The following is a 19,494-nucleotide window of genomic DNA, read 5'->3' on the forward strand; positions in this document are numbered from 1 at the left end:
CAGCCATGAGTGGCACACACAAGAGAGCAGCTTCTGGTGAGTAAACACCCACAACATGAGGTCTGAAGGCCTGCTCTCACTCTCCCCACTGGCATTACAGACTAGATGAGATCCAGGTGGGAGCTTTGGCCTTTGTGAGACCTCTGTCTGTGAGCCGGTGGCCCTGGCACCTACCTTGTTTAGTGCCAGACTGAAGGAAGGGGAGGGTCTAGATGGGGTAGGCCCCTCCTCCCGACCCCAGCGTGTTGGAGTGGAGAAGGATCCTTTCTCTGAGTAGTTCGGCTCCACTGCACGCTTCTGCCCAAGTTTAGCACACAGATGGTGTGGCTGTAACAGCCGTGAACAGGGACTGCTTTCATCCCTTCTGCCCTCTGCACTGCTTTTCCATGAAGACAGTGAGTGCTGCTGCCCAGAGGATGTCCCTGCCAGTCCCTGGTCTGCCAGCTGTTGCAGTTCATACTGACACAGATCTACTACCCTTCTCTCCAAGGAAAGGAGTTTTTCCTTACTGTCTTTCCTCCCAGGGACAGGTTTCTTTCTTAGTCTGGAAGCTCTCTCAGCCTCCTCGGCACACTTTCTCTGGCATGAAGACATTCCCTGTCCCTCACATTTCTTTTCTGGTTTTCTTCTGCTTGGGCAGGGGGCTCTTTCAGCTGCATGCTTGGTTTTGACCCCTTGCAGGTGACCTTCCCCTTGGCTTTCTGGCACAGAGCTTCTGAGGAAAAGGGAAGAGTTCTGGTCTTGTTCTGCTCCCCTGGTCTCTCCCAGCGAGCGCAAGCGGATGGGACTCAGCACCCGCTGGGTAATCTCATCCAGGAATTTGGAGAACTGCAGTTTTTCCTCTGTGATCTTCTCCCTGCGCTTGGCAGAGTCAGCGGCACTGCTGCTGCTGTGCTCCAGCGAGCGCTTCTCCCTGTGGCTGAGGCAGACCTGAGGATCACTGTACTTGCGTGAGCCACGGCCACGGGAAAGTGTCTCTACGGAGCGGGACTTGCGTAAGTTCTCAGGGCATGGGCCTGTTATGTTGGTTTGCTTCAGGATCCCTTTGAGAGGCAGGTGTGTAGAGGAGACCCGAAACTTCCTCGGTGTCAGGACTTCAGGAGGCTCTTTAAACATAAGTGAGCGTTCCAGGCTTCTGCTCTTGAAAGAACAAGTGGGATGGTGTCTTTCATCTCCAGACACAACAACTGTTTCCATGCTACGGCTCATAAATTTGCTGAGGTGCCCGTGACTGCGATTTGGGCACTGCTTCCCACTTCGCTGCCCCATCTTCCCACCACGTGGAAGTGCTGGCGAGACAGTCTGGCTCTTGATGTCCAACTCTGCTCTGCACCCTGTCACTTCCTTCTCACTGCTGGACTCCAGGGACCACGATGAGGAGAAGTTCAGGTTGCAAACCTCAAACCCCTCTGCCTGCTCGAGCTGGCCTGCCTCGGTGTAACTAAACCCTGTTTGCTGGTGCAATGGTGTTAAGCCCTTTGCCACCCGGCAAGCTGTTACCTGACTCTGCTCAGCCAAGATCACTCCATCCTGGTCGTCACGAATGATGGGTACTTCATGGCGGATCTCACGATGCTGCGGGGGTGCCTTGCGGTAAGGCTTCTTTGATGGAGCCGTGCTCGACATCCTCCCACCTGCGTGGCTCCGAAAGCAGGTTACCTACCAACAGCAGAAAGTGCACAGAAGAGAGTGTCACAGGCGCTCCATCGAACCCTAGAAATGACCCAGCAGAAATTCGGCTCCCCTAGAGTCCCAGAGCAGGTCCCCATGCAGAGTGCTAATAGAGCAGGGAAAAGATGTGGCCACCAGCCTTGAGCAGCAGCTGCAGGAGAGGGAGCAAAGTAAGAGGTAGCTGTGTCCTTCTCCCAGCCAGCGAGAGCAGAGGGCTGGCACATCCTCTCCCCCGCCCTCTACACACGCTCACTCACGTAGTTTGTGTGTGTCCAGATTATATATAGCAAACGAGAACAGACCTCACAGCAGCATATTGATTAGGCTCTTTAGGAAAGGCCTTTTCCAATATGGAAACTGCAAGCCTTACAGGCAGCAGTGACAGCTGGGGCAGGAGTTATTGATCATATGCTGTCACTGTCAGCAGGGACTATGTGGGAGGAGACTCCAACCATTAAAGAGCCCAAACCCAAAAGTTTTTGGCTTACACCAGAACCCCAATGGGGCAGACCATGGGAGGCTTGTCAGAAGGAGGTACCACACCATTATAACTGCTCACTCTGTCAGAAAAGACAAAGACCACCCTCAAGTCACAGGTGGGGCCAAATTAGGGAGCAATGCCATTGATGTTTGTGTCTAAGGCCCGATTTTGCAACGTGCAGCAGTACCACTTGTGGAAAGACCAGATTAGTGCCTTTGCCCCAGCCATGGTGGGCAGGATTCTTCCTGCTGCAGGAGCAGTAGCAGTATGAGAGCAAAAAAATGGGGTAGAAGGAAAGCAGCTATCTTGTATACATAGAATAATCTCTTTCATTTCCACCACTTCGGGACTGCAGTGGAGGGCAGGAAGACTCTTCCCAAGCAGCCAGGATTTCAGCCACCATACTGTACACAATACAAGTAGCCTCAGAGATGCCAAGTAGTCCTTGCAGAGCCCAATACCAGACTTTCCCTGGTGACAACATATGCATCGTTCATAGTCCCTCTATACTTGGGGTAGGCACCTACTTCTCATTCCCCTTTTCCTTCCTGGATCCTGACCTGCAGCACTTGAAAATGCAAGACCTACCTCAACTTAGACCACCCTCTCCCCTCTTCTACAGGCAGGGCCATTTGACTCCCATTCACATACCTTCAAGGCAGTAAATTGATACTACTGAGCCAGTGACCCAGCAAACTTCACTTGATTTTGTTTTGGCCAGTTGAGTTTTATGTGTTAAGTGTCTAATGAAGCCCCAAGAATTCTCTCCAATTCGACTCATGCCTTGCTGCATCTTCTTGACACTTAGATTGAGTCCCTTGGGAGAACTGGCAAGTGTGCAGTGTCTGCACCAAGCACAGAGTGGGTCCAAGCCACAACAGGCTTTACACTTCACAGGAACATTTGCAAGCTATCCTCCACTCTGCTAAAAACACAAACTCACAAAAATTTCTCGTGCCTTTCCAGACATGAACAACTTCCTAGGACTAACCTATAAATCTCTACCATCAGAATGCTGGAAACTCTCCCTTGCTGCAGTCATTCCCTCAAGGTCCCTTCTCCTAAAAAGGTTCAGGTAGATGAAGACATCTCTAATACTTTAGAAAAATCACATCCAGCATACCAAATGCATAATCCACTGCATCCCCAAGCAAAACAGATGTGTCTGACTTACTGAGAAGACATTTTTCTTCAAAGAAGAATGCTGAAATTCTGACCAGAAGCAGGTTTGTCAACACCCCACCAAACAGGTGATCTAGGGAACTCTTCTGTCAATTCCTGCCAGGCTAAGGATAGGAGCTGAGCATGGAGATATCCCAAGCTGAAGTCATGGTCATTTCTCTAGCCCACAAGGACCTGAGCACTTACCAGCCTGGGCTCAAATTCGAAGCCTCGTGAAGCAGGGACATTCACTCAGATGCCCTGAAGAAGAGAAACAAATAGCTTAGCATCCATCAAAACAGACAGTTTGAAATGTCACCCCTTAAATATGTAATGAATAGGGAATGTTTATAACCAAGAACAATTGGATGGTCATCTCACTCCAGGTACCCACCCCAATCCACATCAGATCTGAAAGTAAATTAAATTAGCTTAGGATAGTTGGGCCATACAGCCCAGCCAGAGCTGGAAAGGCATCTGGCAAGGGCATGTCCAAGGCACTCAGTCAGCTAGGACCACACAAATTCAAAATTCATGAAGCAATAGCTTCAAAGAACCCTGATTCCAGGAAGGACTAAACAAACCTCCTGTGAAATGGAACGTTCCCAGATAATCTTCCCCTCTACTGCAGAAGGATGCTAACTGTGAAGCCTTCAGTACAGAAGCTTAGTAATGCTAACAATTACCTCACTCATCCTTTTAAGTCAGTGCTTCTCACCTACAAATGAGCTGGTATTTATCAGACTCTTGTTTGAGCCAAAACATTACATCCTTGTGCCTACAGCTGTGATAACCCACACGTCCACCGGAGAGGAAGGAAAGCTACTCTCTGACTTCCAGCAAGCAGCATGCCATGCTCTACGTTGCTGCTAACAGGCTTCCGTAAAATAGTGTCCAGCCAACCAGGGATACAACAAAAGTTCAGAACAACCTTCCTCTCTGTTCAAAGCCTTGGGTACCTATCATTACAAGAAGAGAATTGGGTTGACCTGGGAGCTAGTTGTAAAAGCGTAGCTCTGTGGCCATCACAGCCACTGGCATGAGAGAGACTGCAGAGGAGCCTTCCTTTCTCTGATGCACTTCTGCTGTTGTGTTGCTTTTTCCCTGTCAATGGCATCAAGCCCTGGGAGGCAGGACAGCAGGGCAGGGTGTGGAGCAGTTGTATATACACAGGGAGAGCCAGATTGAAGCTGAATGGAACAGGCAGGCAAGCAGGACCACGCAAACTCAAGCTTTGCCAAAACAAACTGAAGAGGTGCCCTAGTGCTGGCCCTGCCCCAACAAGCTGTCTGGCCCCTTTCCTTACTACAATGCTATAGTCGGGTCTCGACTAGCACAGGAAAAATACAGCTTCACAACAGCATTACTGCTCTGCAGGGCAAAGCTGTAAAGTACAGGGGGACAAAGAGAGAGATAATGTGCACCTCCAGGAAGGACCAGGCCAGCATAGTTTGAATCTGCTTTTTCACCAACTCCCAGCACAAGCTGGTTCAGCATCAAGGCAAAACCACCAGCCACATGGGCTGGCAGACAAGCAGAGGCTTCCAGGAAAAAGCTGCACCCATGGGTCCACACATGTTTCCATTGCAGAGGTGCTCAGAATGAACATGTCAAAGGCCTCCCTGTCTCTCAGCACGCAGTTCCTCAGGCTCAAACAAGACTGTCCTGCTTCCTACCCCAGAGCCACCAACTATGCTACCTGCCATCTCATTCCCACCTACCTGGAAAAGATACTGAGATTTGAAACGTACCCTCATGATCTGAGAATTTCCAGAGACAAATACTCACAGTGCCTCCAGGCAACTTTCCCTCAAACAAGGACTTACAGATCCAAAGTGACGACGTGTCCAAACATTTCTGGCCGCTTGTCTCCTAATCAGCTTTCCCCTGTCAGCATCCAGCAGCATCTGGCAAACAGCTCCTGAAACATGAGAAAGGAAACTTGGTGTCAGTCACCTATTAGCACAACACATGGAAACAGCCAGGCACGCGCACAGCAACCCACGGCCAGGTACCAGGGCAGCAGTCGGCAGCAAACTGCTGCCTGCACCATCAGGCTACTATCTAATGCCAGTGAAGTGAAATAAGCTCCTTGTCTTCACTGTGTCCCAGAAAAGAGAAGTCTTTTAACCATTTCTGCACCGAGCAGGATGCCAGTGCAGACCAGTAACTGACCTCTGAAAGGCACCTGTTTTTTCTAGGATGGCTCCATGGGTCACTGCTTCCCCATCTGCATTCCTGTCCAACACCAGGAATCCAGCCTCGATCACTCTGCTCCAACCACCCTGCCACACCAACCTAATTTTGTTTTGCAGACTTCCCTGCACCGAACAGCACAGTTAAGACCTCCTTGCCTACAATACCTGGGTGTCCTTTGCTATCGCAGAGACAGAATCCCAAGGTGGCTCAATTCACCACACCTCTGTTCAGAGAGGAGCAGACACTCTCTGCAGAATAGACAGACCTTGTGCTCCAAAGCAGGAACTGATATAGGTAATATCCCGAAATAGAAGGCAGCACTAATTCTGCTCACCACGCTATTCACAAGCACCTCTCTGAAGGAGCTTGCTGTCAAGTCCACATTCTGACTAGCCTGCAGAAGTTCAGCTTTAGCCTGAAGCTACAGCAGGAGGCAGCTCTTCAGCTATTCTAATTAGCACTGTAATACAAGAGGAAACTTAACCTCCTGGTACCTTTTATCTGCCCTTTGCATCTCTCATCAGAAACGTTCCTTAACTACAGTCCTCTTCCTGGCAGGCTACTGTCTGCAGTAGCTCCAATTCTACTGTCTTCTAGCTACTACCCACTGTAGTTCCAGTCTCATTTCTAAGCTCTCTGACAGTTACAGCTTCACTGGAATGGCTCATTGATGGCTACAAAGCTTGGGGTCACACTGATCAGCATCAGTCATAGTCACCTCTTCAATGCAAACAGACACAAACACACAAAGGGTCAGAAGACTGCAGTGGAAACAACCATTTTCTTTGTCAATGCAAAAAGCTGAGGATTCCTCCACAAAGACAAAACACACACAACCTCTTTCCTCTTCACAGTGATGGGGGGTGTAGAGACAATGACTTAGTGCAGCTGCACAGGGAGTACACAAGCTTGACTCCAGCTGTTTTTACGAGAGCGCATCCCTCAGTGTAAAATCCACCCTCTCCACTTGCAGAGTAGCTATGTTCACTTTGTGATCTGAGAAAGGCAAAACATTTACCACACACCAGGAACAGATGTGATCTAGCACAGAACTTCTTAGACCATTCTGTGCAGGGCCCACAGAACTAACAGCCACTTGGCATGCATGCAAAACCACAACACCACCCATTCTGTTAGCATCACTTTGTTTCCAGTAACAAGAAAGAGGTCCATAATATACAAAAAAAGGTGCAAGAAGGAACCCTTTGGACAAAAAGGGAAAGTACTGAAGGAAAAAAAGTGACATCTGAAGACACTTACTATCTTCCTGATATACGTCAAGTCCCTTGAGATCTGAGGTAGCTAATACTTTGCTTTGATTCTAGGATGCACACAGCACCTGCCTGCTTGCTGCAGCTGAATATTCCCTGCAAAGCTGCAGAGGACTTGCAGGGTTTCCCTCAACACCACCTTCTCTTCCATTGCCTTTTCTGACCCTATAAAACAAACGGCTTTACCAGTGTTCAGGCTCAGCAGTCTCCCCTCTTCAACAGAAATATGGTGATTATGTTGCAGAGAAAGTTTCTTACTTCAGCTGTTGTGTCATCTTTCCAGCCTTTTCCCTTTAAAAGCAGCATTTCTTTAAGCTTGCTCTTTATTCCAAAAGATAAACTTGTACGACAGAGAAAATGCATTCCCTAACAGTAACAACCACATTTGTTTCTAATGTAACACCGCAGAAACATCATGGGCTATCACCAAGTCAGAGCTCTCCAAATCTCTCAACCCAATACTCACATGTAAAAAAATTGCTGCTACTGTCCTGTGTCATATATCTGATGTGGCACAACAGCTAAGAGAGAATTTTCACTTTGTCTGGGCCAACCTATACTCCAAATGCATATCCAATAAAAGACATTGGCACATCCTGCTTTAGGAGGCAACAATGTCTTTTCACTAGCATCCTAAGAGACAAAAGCAAGGGAGGCTTATCCGGCTGCCTTCCTGTGCTTATGGATAGAGGCAACCTTAGCCTCCACATATCTTAAGCCAGACTAGATGAGAAGCCACTGCAGTAAGCCTGATCAAGACAACTAATCAACGAGATGGATGATGCAATAACTGCACCCAGAGGTCTTGTCCAGGACAGAGGAGCAAGCTGTGTGAAGTTAAAAGCAGCACTTCTAGACTGCTGGTGCCAAGTACAATGAAAAAGGACTGCAAGGTTATTTATTAAAGGATGCTTTAACATTTAATGAGAGAGATCTTTTCATTCAGAGAAGGCATCTCAATTAAAAATACATTCAGATCCATTCTGATGCTGGGTACTTTAAGGCCCATTTTAAAATAAAAGGATGAGAGCTCGCAATGCAGAAACTTGCATCTCAGTTCTGCTTGTACATTAATGGTCACGATTCAGATCTGAGTAATAGCATTATAGTGACTCTTGGATTAAAATCGAGTTTCAGGAGGATTATTGCTCATTCCTGTTTTTCCATACCAATTAACCTCGACTGTTAGGCAGAAACCTCTGTTCTCTGCATGGGAACAATTCCAAGAGCTATCAAGAAAAAGGGATCAGGCTAGCTGTTGAACAACAGGCCATGTAACAAGCCCTACTTAACACCTAACATATTTCCAAAGAAAATGAAATCCCTAGACTCTACAGTCTTACATAGTTCTTGTTGAATGTAAATACCACCGGACATATCATGTGTCTGTCATACCCACTGCAACCTGTGGAAGCCTCTTAAAAGTAATCAGAATCACACTTTCCTTACAGTCCCACTCCCTTCTTCCACAATAGAAAGATCCCAGTCCCTCTAATTCAGTTGCGCTGCATATCCTTAAGTATGCATTTTATTATCTACTCGCTTTGCTGTATTAGAAGTAGCTTAGCCTCCTTAACCATTTCATAAAAGTCAGGACAGATCAGCACTGCCCTGGAAACACTAACATTGCTAACATGTAACTGGAATAGAACGCAACAGCTGATTAACATTTGAACAGGAACAGGACAGGAAGCAAAGGACCCGAATCCAATCCCCAGAAGGAATGTTAATGGAGAATAAAAATACCCAGGGGAGATTTTGACCAGGAAATGAACACTAGCTTTCTAATGCATATAAAAGTATAGAACCACCTTTAACGGCTACATCTGAAATTGCACAAGAACCACCCCGGCAAAAGGTCATTTGCCAAGTTACCTTAAGCACTGACAGCTACATCAGGGAGTAATGACAGCTTCTCCAGCAGAAACGCTGACACACAAGAAGCCTGTTTAGTTTGTTCAGCAATTCCATTAGCTTCATCTCTTTAGTTTGTTCAGTGATCCTTTCAACTCTCAGAAGGTGGTTTAGGTTGCAAACTTCCAGAGCCTCTTCATCTTTGTACCTTGGGTTTCATATCCTTCCCTGCTTCTTACCTACGTTTTTTTTAAGATCTTCCGTGGGAAGGCTTTTGGAGCACGTTTCTCAGATATTTAAACAGATATATACCAGGCCATTAGAAAACAACGCATGAAGATTAGGAGAACTCTCAAAAGTTCCTGGAAACAACTGTTTGGGCCCTGCTAGAAAAAGCAAATCTTGATACTTTAACAACACATATCTGGCAAAAAGTTAGTAGGTAACATGAGGGAAATTTGGGAACCATAGCCTTAAACTTTCCCAAACACAAGCTAGGGAATGGCTACAGCAAGGAAACATTTGAAGAGAAGAGGGAGCAGGTGAAAATTTCTGTAGAAAAATCAATGTGTAGGATTTCCCTTCTGACCTCTGTCATCTCCTATGCTGTGTAGGAGGGGAAGGAAAAAAAATAAAAATCATACATTACCTTCCCAGAGCGTAAAATTAAAAGGCATTTAATTAGGACAAGCTAGGAACAGCTTAAATTCTTCAATCACTGCAAAGCAGACTCTCAGTCCCTGTAAGTATTCCCTAAATCTCACACAACCCCCAGCAATTAATATCAGCAGTCCTCTTGTTTCAGCTTTTGGTTTCAGAAGTTCTGGGGAAACTACAGTCTACAGGTCCTCGGTGCCAGGGACTGAATGTGCCTGGGACCAAGCCATCCCTCCAACAGAGAACATAGCAATGCTAGAGAATGTTCCATGACTGCAACCTATATACTTGCCTCAATATGCTCTCCAAAATATCCTCTGAGTTGCACTGATGCACAGATGGCCAACACACCATGCAGTATCTACAGAGCCAGACAGTGGAGCAGAGCACATTATTTGCATTATTTACAGAGGACAGATGGACAAGTTGTTGCAGCGACCCAGCCCACAAAGCATCTGCAATGCTGAGGAGGTGTTAAGTCCAGCCTTGATGCTTGCAGGTGCTGGCAAAAGCAAATTTCAAGAACTGAAACGGCTGTTTACAGCACCCGTTTTTATTCTGAAATGCTATCACTACAACTGCACTTGTGGAGTAATTTATGTGCCAGTTTTGTTCCCATAGAGCCTTCACCTGCAAGCAGAAAACACAAAATATATTGACTACAGGTACCCTTTTCAATAAGAAAGAACTGTTACTCCTTCCTTGGCTATGAGTTTTGTATGTGCAGAAGTCACCATACACACTGAGGCACATTCTGGGGAGAGACAGTGAATGGGAAACAGCATCAAAATTGGGTGAAATTTCTCTCAAGCTCTGCCTAACTGTTGAAAAGTCCAGCTCAAACCTGCTCAGCCGTCTGAATCTTTTGAAACATTAAACATTTGCAAAGGTTTTGAGATGCTGCTTTTGCTGCATATGCAGCACACTAACCAGGTCTGCAGGCGCCTTTATTGGCAGGCTGAGAAGGAACCTTAAGATAACCTTCCAGGGGTCTCACACCCGTATTAGACAAGAAAAAGCCTGATTTATAAGGGGAAGTAATCGACTTTAATCGAATACTATGGCTACAAAGGCTTGCAATGATCACTTTGCCCATCCCCCCCCAACATGCACCACAACAGGCTCTTTTATTCTACCATCAGATGGCTACAGCCAAACATGACACACTGTTCAGCAAGTAATAAAAAGGATCAGCTTTTTCCCCAAGGTCTTGTCTACATATACACTGTACTAAATTAAATTGACTTAGAAAATAATGTAAAGTGGTATAACCCTCCTGGGTAAATGTTCTTAATTCAGTTTAAGAGCACTTTGCGTTGAATCAACTAAAGTTAAATAGATAGATACAAGACACAAACTAAATTAAGGATGCCTATACAAGAATGCTGCACTAATATAATCACAGCTGTTTCTAATCTGATTAAGTTAATTCAGTACAACTTCCCTGCAATGGCAAAATCCTTACCAATATTGAAGTTAACCCTTTTTTTGCCCTTTTCTTCTTCCAAGGACAGTTTTCCTGGGTTTTGTGTTTGATTTTTTTCTTCCAAAAAAACCCAGAGTGGTGCATCTCTCTTTGAATCAATACCAGCTAACCACATTACACAAGATATATTAAGGTATTAAAGGTACTGACATTTATATGACTTAAAGTTTCAGTACTCCTATGCCAACTAAGCATCATAATAATACTCAGACTGGCACGGTGTAACATTTTCTCTACTCTCACCAGCCAAGAGGAGAAGGGTGATCACAAATACTTGCACTGTACCATGCTTTCTATACACCCACTCAGCTTTTGCTTGCTGATGTCCAACACCTGGAGCAGTTCAGGCACTGGGAAGGCAGTGTTCCCCACTCTCATTCCTAAGGGTATGGCTCACCAACTGCTTATCTGAGCTAACTGGAGTGTGGAGTTAGAGCACGTTATCTAACTGCCCCCAGGCATGGTCTTACTACTGCCCCTCTTCCACCAAAATATAAAGTTATCTTGCTAACTGTGGGGTAAGCACATACACAAAACAAGTCTGAGGTCAAAGACCTAATGTGATAGAAATCCACACACTAAAATCACCTCTCATTTCTCCAGTTCCCACAGCATTTTCCCTTTGAAACACATTCATCAAAACTAAATTCCAGCAAATCCAAAATTACTGGGTTTTTTTTTTCCCATTCCTCATTCAAAACTATTTGAACTGTCCCTCCTGACTATTAAGATTTAATTTATTTTAATTCTTTTGGTACTCTCATCTCTACCTGCTTCTTTGACTGTGTCCTTCAAGCTCATTCCAACCTTCATCACATGTATTCCAGCAATACAACCATCACCGCCAACTTCTACTGCCATCTCTGAGCTACCATTACACAGAACTAACTTCCTCTCCAATGCAACAACTTTTCCACCTTCAGTACTGAAAGACAACAAAGAGAATACTCTTAGAGCCCCTTGCAGAGAACTAAATCCCTCACTGGCCTTCAGAAACTAAGTTGTGCCACAACTCTGAATAACGTGGTGAGCTGTCACTTCTGCTGAATACCAGGAGCAGCCACTAGAGATCAATCAAAGTTGTAAGTTCATTTGATTTATTTTTTTTTGAAAGAGCTATTTTGAAGCCCTGATCACATGCCAACATGGACTGTAAGTACACACAAGAGTTCAGTTGCTAAGGGAACCACACTTACACATTTTCTATTTGACAAGATTCAAATTTCAACTCTCAAAGAGCTGCGGGCAAATTTTCGCAATCAACTGTTTGGTCTTGAGTCTTGGATTCACACTGGTAACTACTAACTGGTAACAACTGAAAGGTTATGTGGCCCCACACCAACTCCAGGATCCATGCTCACCAAATATACATGCAAAGATGAAGGCAGGAATGATTTCCATTCCTTAAGTAAAGAAATTGAGGCTCTAGGAGAAAAAACAGCTCTGTGCCCTGGTTTTGCATGAAATTCCACGCAAAAGAAAAATAGCCTCAGCTGTTATAAGAAAGGAACTGTAGGAAAATTCAGTTAAGACACAGCCTTAGCAGTGACCTGGGATAGAAGAGAGAAGGAAAATGTGCATGAGCTAAACACCTACCTGACAGCAACTGGGCTGAACAGCCTGCAATTCTTTATAAGTAGAAGTAAAGCTGCAACCCTCATCCAGTAGTAGGAGAACAATATTTGTACTATACTCAATTCTCTCTGCTGCTGGGATTTAATCTCAGAAAGAATCGTTTTGGTTTAATTAGCTTTTCCCTAGCAGATGGTCAGATGTGAGAGGCAGAGAATGGTACAGGCTTAACTGTTAGGCGATTGTGCAGCTGCATCTGTAGCTGAACAGTTAAACACGTCCAGGAGTCCAGCTGTAGTTTGCACGACAAAGTCCCTCTCTGCCATTAGCCAAATGTCAGCTTCGTCTTTCTCCAGATTATACGTCAGTCAGAGGCACTACCCAAAGGCAGGGAAACAACTAACATGCAGTCTCACCATCACCCCCTTTTTTAGACAAAACCCTCAAACCTTAATCAACTGAAAGTCCCTCTTTCTTTGGTGACAGAAGCACATTCAGAAGCATTGCCATGGAAACTTGAGCCATCCTCTGTGCTATTCATCAGAGATCTAGCACAGAAATATTTTATGATCTCTACAGTACTGAAAACAGAGAACATACAGTAAAATGAAGTAAAATGACAGACTCTGGTATTGTGTGAGGATAGCAGTGGGTCATTCTTCAACCAAGCCACCTGATTCTCACTTCACCTACAATGAGCAATAGCTCCTTATAAGCTGGCAGGGAAAACCAGTATAGCACTGAGAAAAACAGAAATGGTGTTAGAGGAATAAACCTATCCAGCCAACAGGAGAAAAAAGGAGAAAGGGGTTCACAGCCTTTTTCCAAAGCTGATTCACATCCTGCCTCTTTTCCTTCCCAGAGGTTATGAGTGATGCTGCTCCTAACTCCTTCGCAAAGCAGGATTGCTACCAGGCATAAATGCCTCCCACTTAACCCAAGTCACAGCCATTGCCTCCTCCGGAGACCACCTCGAGTATTCCACTTTGACTTCCACCCAGCTTCTGCACTCAGTCATGAGTGGAGTGTTAGAGCACCCACACCTACACACTGGCAGTAGTCATCTCAACAGGCCACAAAGGCAGAACAAGGAAAGGAGACCGCTTTCAAAAACATGCTTTGGGCCTAGCAGATTCAGAGCCCGAGCCAAGGGCAGGAACAGACACAAAACTCGTCTCAACTCTGTAAACAATAGAGCAGCATGGCTCCTGAAGCAGAATGTAACCCTGGAGCATCTTCTCTCTTTTTTGTGGTGTGGCACTGTAGTTAATCTGCCTCAGTTTGCCTCATTTAAGGTTTTTTTGGTTTGGTTTTTTTTTTAAGCTTTTTTTTTTTTTTTTAATGATTCTCTTAGTCTTTAGCATCACTGAACTGCTTAGAGATTTATTCTGAGTTCAGTCATAGAAATACAACACAGTTTAATCCAGCTTAGGAAAAACAAACAGATCCACCCGCCCATCTTTCACTCATGACCTGTATAAAGCACGCAACTGGCTATGGCTCTTCTCTCCCCATTCACCTGGGCTCCAGTCAGGATCCTTTTAACAGCAGGATCCTAACTAAAGTAGAAGGAACCCACACCTCCACCCCTGCCCTACAGGTTGTATATGAGGAGGCTGCTTGTCAGCAGCAGTCACAGGCTGCACTGCTTGTCCTTCTGCATATGCTGTACTGTACCTTCTAGGTTCATCTTCCTCCCTTGGGGGGGATAACTACAGATGCCCCATCTGAGACCAAGGAGGTCTGCTTCAGCACTTGCCTCAGACAGAACTCCTCCTTACAGCAGAATCAGAGCTCTCATCAACCACTCCTTACACTTTTGTCATCATTGCTACCACCACTGTTGTTCTTCAGCTGGAGCTAATAATGACCATAAATTGTCTCAAGGGGCAAATGCAGCAAAGGCCCAGCACTTCAGTTTTACCACAAGGTCAACTTGTCCAGACTAGCACTACATACCCTGCCCAGCATTGCTCTTGTAAAACTGAAATGCCGTTATCCTTTGGGATAGCGTAAGCCTATTAATTATTCTGAGGTTAAGGAAAAACATCTCCAGTGAAGACAAGCTTCTTCACCTCCACAGTACTCCTCCCTGTAGACCCCTGTGTAAGCAAGCTCTGTGCAGCTCTTCAGAGAGCAAGCTGGGAATGAGAGATAGTTGAGCTGTAAGTGAAGACACCTATCCTCAAAGGGGCTCTATTGAGAGCAGAGGATGAGCGGTCCCAGATATCCTAAAGAAAGCAAGTCATCATGTTCCAGGTACCTTTTTTTTTGGCCAAGTGTCAGACTAAACCGGTCAAAGAGTTAGCAGCTCACTGCTCATCTAAGGGCAAAGACCACGGACAAAAAACAAAGACCATGGATTGCCAAGCAGATGTTACAAAGATAAGATGTTTGTCCAGTGCCGACAGCAAGCTGTTCACTTACACCTTCAGCTTCATGCAGCTGCATGAGCTCTGCTCTGCAGAGTCTGTGACTCCGGACTAAGGAATGTCTCAACTGGAGAAACACCACATCTGCTGCTGCCTCAAGGTGCCCTAGGATCTGACCAATTCCCAATTTAACTGTCCAGCCGTAGCACTGCTTTCTGCTCCCTGTCCCACCAGGGGGAGATCTAGCTACTTGGTGAGGGTTTCTGCTCTAGCCAGGGGAGCACATCTCCCAGGTAGAGGCGTTTGGGACTGGACACTGAAGCACAAGAGATCTGGATTCCTACACAGTCCTGAAGGTCAGCAGGGAAGCTGAAACAAGGAACTAGTCACTTTATCTCCACAACATATTAAAACTCACTGAGAGGAAAGAAAATGGCCAAGAATCAGCCCTCCTTCCTCCTTAGCCAATGTCACGTCTGTTTCATTCCAATTCCCTTCCTGACAAACAGAAAGTGACTGTAAAAGCAGTATTTAATCCTAAACAAGACCTGCATTTCTGCAGCCATCGCCTATATCACATGACAAAGCTGAAAGGCCCAATGATTGTACACACTTAAATGTTCTATCAATAACATTCCACATAACCCACTTTTAGACTTACTTATATTTTGCTACACTTCATGCTGCCACAGGGCATATTGTTCAGTTTGGCACTGCAGAAAATAGGAAGGAAAATGAAGATTCAGGCAACACACTTTTTCCCGTCAACACCCAAGCCCTAAAAGTCAGGTATGGAGCCAGTGACAACTACTTTGAAATAAAATGCACAGTTTACATGCAACCAAGAGAAGAAAGCCGGATGTGAATAGTTTCCAACCGTTCCACCATTTTAAGAGTCTCTTGCAACAGGTAACATTCCCCTAATGACCTATCATGGAGATCCTACTTTGAAAAGTGATACATCCTTCTCAAGAGAAGGTGGCATGGACCAGTCTGGTAACAGCAGCTTTGCAACAACTCTCCCAGAGACTCTGGCAACAGCTATAAAGCAGAAACTCTGCTATAATGCCAGAGCACTTCTGAAAGCTAATTCTTTCATGCTTGCTACTCTCTAAGGATGGCAGTAGGGAGGTCTTCTGCAGAAGACTAACTTTAATATGGAAATGACTGGCAGGTCACAGAATTTCAGGCAAGTAGAAATTGCCAGAAAGGAAGCTGCAAGTCCCAAAGATCAAAGCAAACTGGGTAATGAAGTGAACAGCCCAGGGCTTACCCGGGACACAGAAGATGCTTTGCTGTTCTTTCTACAAGCCTTGCCCATGGGCTGCCCATACTGATACTGCCAAAAGGGGCCACAGTTCCTTGTGCCAGGCAAATGAAAGAGGACGAGGATGGCTTGGCATGACAGGGGCATCGAAAACTAGTGACTGTTTCCCACAGACATGTCAAGGATCCCAAAATAAGGCACCTACATCCTGATCTGCCATCCCCAAACTTTCGGTCCTTGTCTCTTGAGGCACCAGCCGGAGAAAGGAAGCTTTTCCAGAAGCTGGAGCAGTTCAGCAGCAGTGCATACGGGTAAGAACATTAACCCACTGACTTGGGGAAGCACTCCTGCACAGGTTAAATCCCGGAGCCATTCCATCTCCAGGCAGACATCTCATTCACAGTTTGTACTGAGCAGAGCTTGATGGAATGAGCCACTCAATCATCTACTGATTGCCAAGAGCACACAGGCTGCAGGGGGGACCAGCCATCCTTAATTGGCCTTATCAGTGTAAATTAAACCCTACAACACACCCAAGCAAACAGCCAGTTCCTTTGGAGGAGCAGGCATGAGTTATTTTGCTGCAGCTATAAAGGAAACATTGCTGCTAGGACATGCCCCTGGAGTGACTGTGCCGCTCAGCTCTCCCGCTGCATTCCTGGGGTTGTTTAGCATGGACTCAGCTCCAGCCACAAGCAAGAAGTCTGAACCCTGAATGCCATCTGCAAACACAGCCAGACTCCACCTCCTGCATGCCTGCAGGCCACCAGGTGTGGCCAGGAATGGCACAAGCTACAAGCTAAACACACCTTTGATGTGGAGCTGAAAGCATGTAGCCAGGGGGCATGAACAGCACGCCGCCCGCCGCCGTGCTGACTCCCAGTGCAGGAATGTAGCTGCAACCACAGGCCAAGGAAGGCAAACACATTGCATTCCTCACCAGGCAGGGAAGGAAAACAAGCAGCAAGCCCACACACCCACCGTGCTGACACCCGCCACGCTCCCCATGCATGCCAGCCCTGCCACTGCCAGGACCCCAACAACAGCTTCAGCCTCAAACTCGTCTGTGGGAGAGCCCCTGAGCTCTCCAGGCAACTTCTCGAGCCATGGGGCAAGAGAAACAGAGCAAGGCCGGAGAGTTATCAACTGGGCACACAAGCCCCAGGGAGGAGAAAAGCCACCACCAGGGCTGGAAAGTAACCGTGTTGCAGGGCAGGAACAGAGAGGTCTGCACAGTAGCCCAGGAAGGGAATTTCCCTGTTTTTTTCATGTAAGCCAAGGGGTGAACACTGAGCCTTGATGAGCTAAGGGGGCAGACCTGAATAGGAAGCTGACTTTGGGCATCAAGGGTGCTTAGAAGGATCCAGGTCTTCCACCCTCAAGAAACCACTCTACCTTAAGTCAGGCAGCTTCTCTGAGATGCAGGTACTTCCTCATGACCCAAAAATCCTTTTGTAAACACTGTCCCCACTGCCCACAGAAACAGATTTGACCTTCATTGTACATTATTCTCCCCCTACTGCACTTACAGATGGTCACTTACGTGTTGAAGATAAGAGACAATGTATAAAACCCCAAGATATCAGATAACCTCTTGTCTCAGGACCTCACTATTTTAAAGTCACAAGCAGACTCTATGTTCTATTCAGAAAATACACTACTCCTCCTTCATGCAACATTGCTACAAATCCCAAAGGTATCCAAAGAAGTCATGGTTCCCAAATACAAAGTTACTCTAAAGGGAGAAAGATGAGGATGCATCATGAGGTGAAGTTATCAGCAGCATTTGCAAGTCCACAAAAGGAAGGCTGTATTTTGAGCCCTATGTTCTGAATCTGCACTTACTTTGTGTAATACAATTAAACATCAACCCACTCCTAAAAACCCATTGCCCAGTGCTAAGGGCCAACTGTGAGACTTCATAGCCAGTGTTCACTCAGTGCCAAGCAGGAAAGCCAACACTCTCATGAGCACTGTAGGAAGAATACATTCTGCTCAAATTTACACCAATATCCCAAAGGCTGCTAAAAAGCACTTCTATCTGCTGTGCTTCACAGGGTAGGTTCTGAACTTCAGCAAAGCACAGGGACGTCAGAAAGGAGCAGGATTTCATAAAGCAGTAACGACAGAAACTATTTAACACAAGTGGATATGGCAGAATACATACTCGCTTCTAATTTCCAAGAAGCAAAGGAGGGAGCCCTGTGCTGTCACTCCACAAAACAGTGTCAGCAAATTCAAACACCACCAAAGAAGAGTTGAAATACTGTAATCTCTGGGGAACCTGGAAGGGGAAAGGTCCACGTACCAGGAACATGTCCGTGCATCTAGGAAGCTGCCAGAGCAGGGACAGTTTATAAGGCTGTGGCCCAGTTGCTCCATACCCCACATGGGCATTTCAAGGCTCTTACCGAGTGGAATGCTCTGGTATTAGTTAACAGGAACAGACCAGTTGAAGTCCAGTAGACTTTCCCATGCCCAGGCCTCAAGCTACCTGTTCTTTTCCAAGCCAGTAAGATAGGCTGCTGCAGTAGCTCCACTACTTGGAAGAAAGAGGTATGAAAGGCCAGATTTACCAATAGATTTATATCCAAAGATATAAATAGAAGCCTGGCAGGATTTACAAAAGCACCCAAACAGATTAGGTGTCTAAATCACCACATGCAGGAGAAAGGGCTTCTCCACTTCTAACCACTCCATACCTCTCCAACCCCAGCCACCACAAGAAAACCCATTTCAGAGAGGACGGAAGCCCCTGATGCTCTGCAGGTTGCCAAGGGCCATCCCTGTGCAATCCACTTCGATGGTGATGGCACCTAAACTCCCACAAGCCTCAACAGTGCAATCTGCAATGGCTGCAGCTCTCGCAGAATGTAGGTCTGCCTGTTTCCCAGAATAGGAGCTGCCTCTTCAGCCTCTCCCCTCCCTTCCCCCACTACATCTTTATTTTTCATAGACTTAATACTGTTTCAAGGTAAAACCCTCATCCTGCCACGGGTGGGCGGGTGAGTGGGGGAAAGGGGCCCTTTATAATTGTAGTGTTGCAATCTGCCAGCCCGGCCAGGCGGCCTGTTCCCGCCTGCACTGTATTAAATACCTTATAACTGATTACACCCCCATGGGGCATGATTAGCAGTCTTCAGAGAACAAAGTCTACTTTCATAAGAATAAGAACAGACACGTACTGCTAACCTACTACACAGCTGGGCAGGTGAGGAAACAGGGAAAAAAAGTGGAGGGGGGGGGGGGGGGGGGGGGGGGGAGAAAGGGAGTGGATTAATCTCAGAACAGAAGTTGCATTATGTGATGTGGTTGCCATGTGGTTAAGCCTGAGAGAGGATCATGCAGGCGCATTGTGGGAAAAATGATAACAGGCGAAACAATCCCGAGGAACGCTGAGGGTTTTGTAATCAGAGGGTATAATGCAAACCCGGCGGTACCGTGCCGCGGCCCCGTGCCAAGCCATGTGGGAGAACCCACAACAGCCGGGGGGGTGAGCCGGG

General features: G+C 46.3%; 1 protein-coding gene across 4 annotated transcripts in view; it reads right to left on the reverse strand.

Annotated features, from left to right (window-relative positions):
- TJAP1 (tight junction associated protein 1 (peripheral)) overlaps positions 1 to 19,494 on the reverse strand; it is a 40,137-nt gene that overhangs the window by 11,462 nt on the left and 9,181 nt on the right. For 2 of the 4 annotated variants that reach the window (XM_014951075.1, XM_014951076.1), the window contains exons 3-5: positions 5,140 to 5,234; positions 3,521 to 3,574; positions 1,501 to 1,659 (exon numbers count right to left, since the gene is read on the reverse strand). In XM_014951075.1, the coding sequence (XP_014806561.1) occupies positions 1,501 to 1,626 (126 nt within the window). In that variant the 5' untranslated portion in view covers positions 1,627 to 1,659; positions 3,521 to 3,574; positions 5,140 to 5,234. Of the gene's footprint in view, positions 1 to 1,500; positions 1,660 to 3,520; positions 3,575 to 5,139; positions 5,235 to 8,658; positions 8,753 to 12,376; positions 12,493 to 19,494 lie in introns of those variants that run through there. The other 2 variants (XM_014951077.1, XM_014951078.1) reach the window with 2 other exon arrangements.

The sequence above is a fragment of the Calidris pugnax genome, unplaced genomic scaffold (genome assembly GCF_001431845.1).
Source record: "Calidris pugnax isolate Ruff unplaced genomic scaffold, ASM143184v1 scaffold24, whole genome shotgun sequence".
Taxonomy (NCBI): domain Eukaryota; kingdom Metazoa; phylum Chordata; class Aves; order Charadriiformes; family Scolopacidae; genus Calidris; species Calidris pugnax.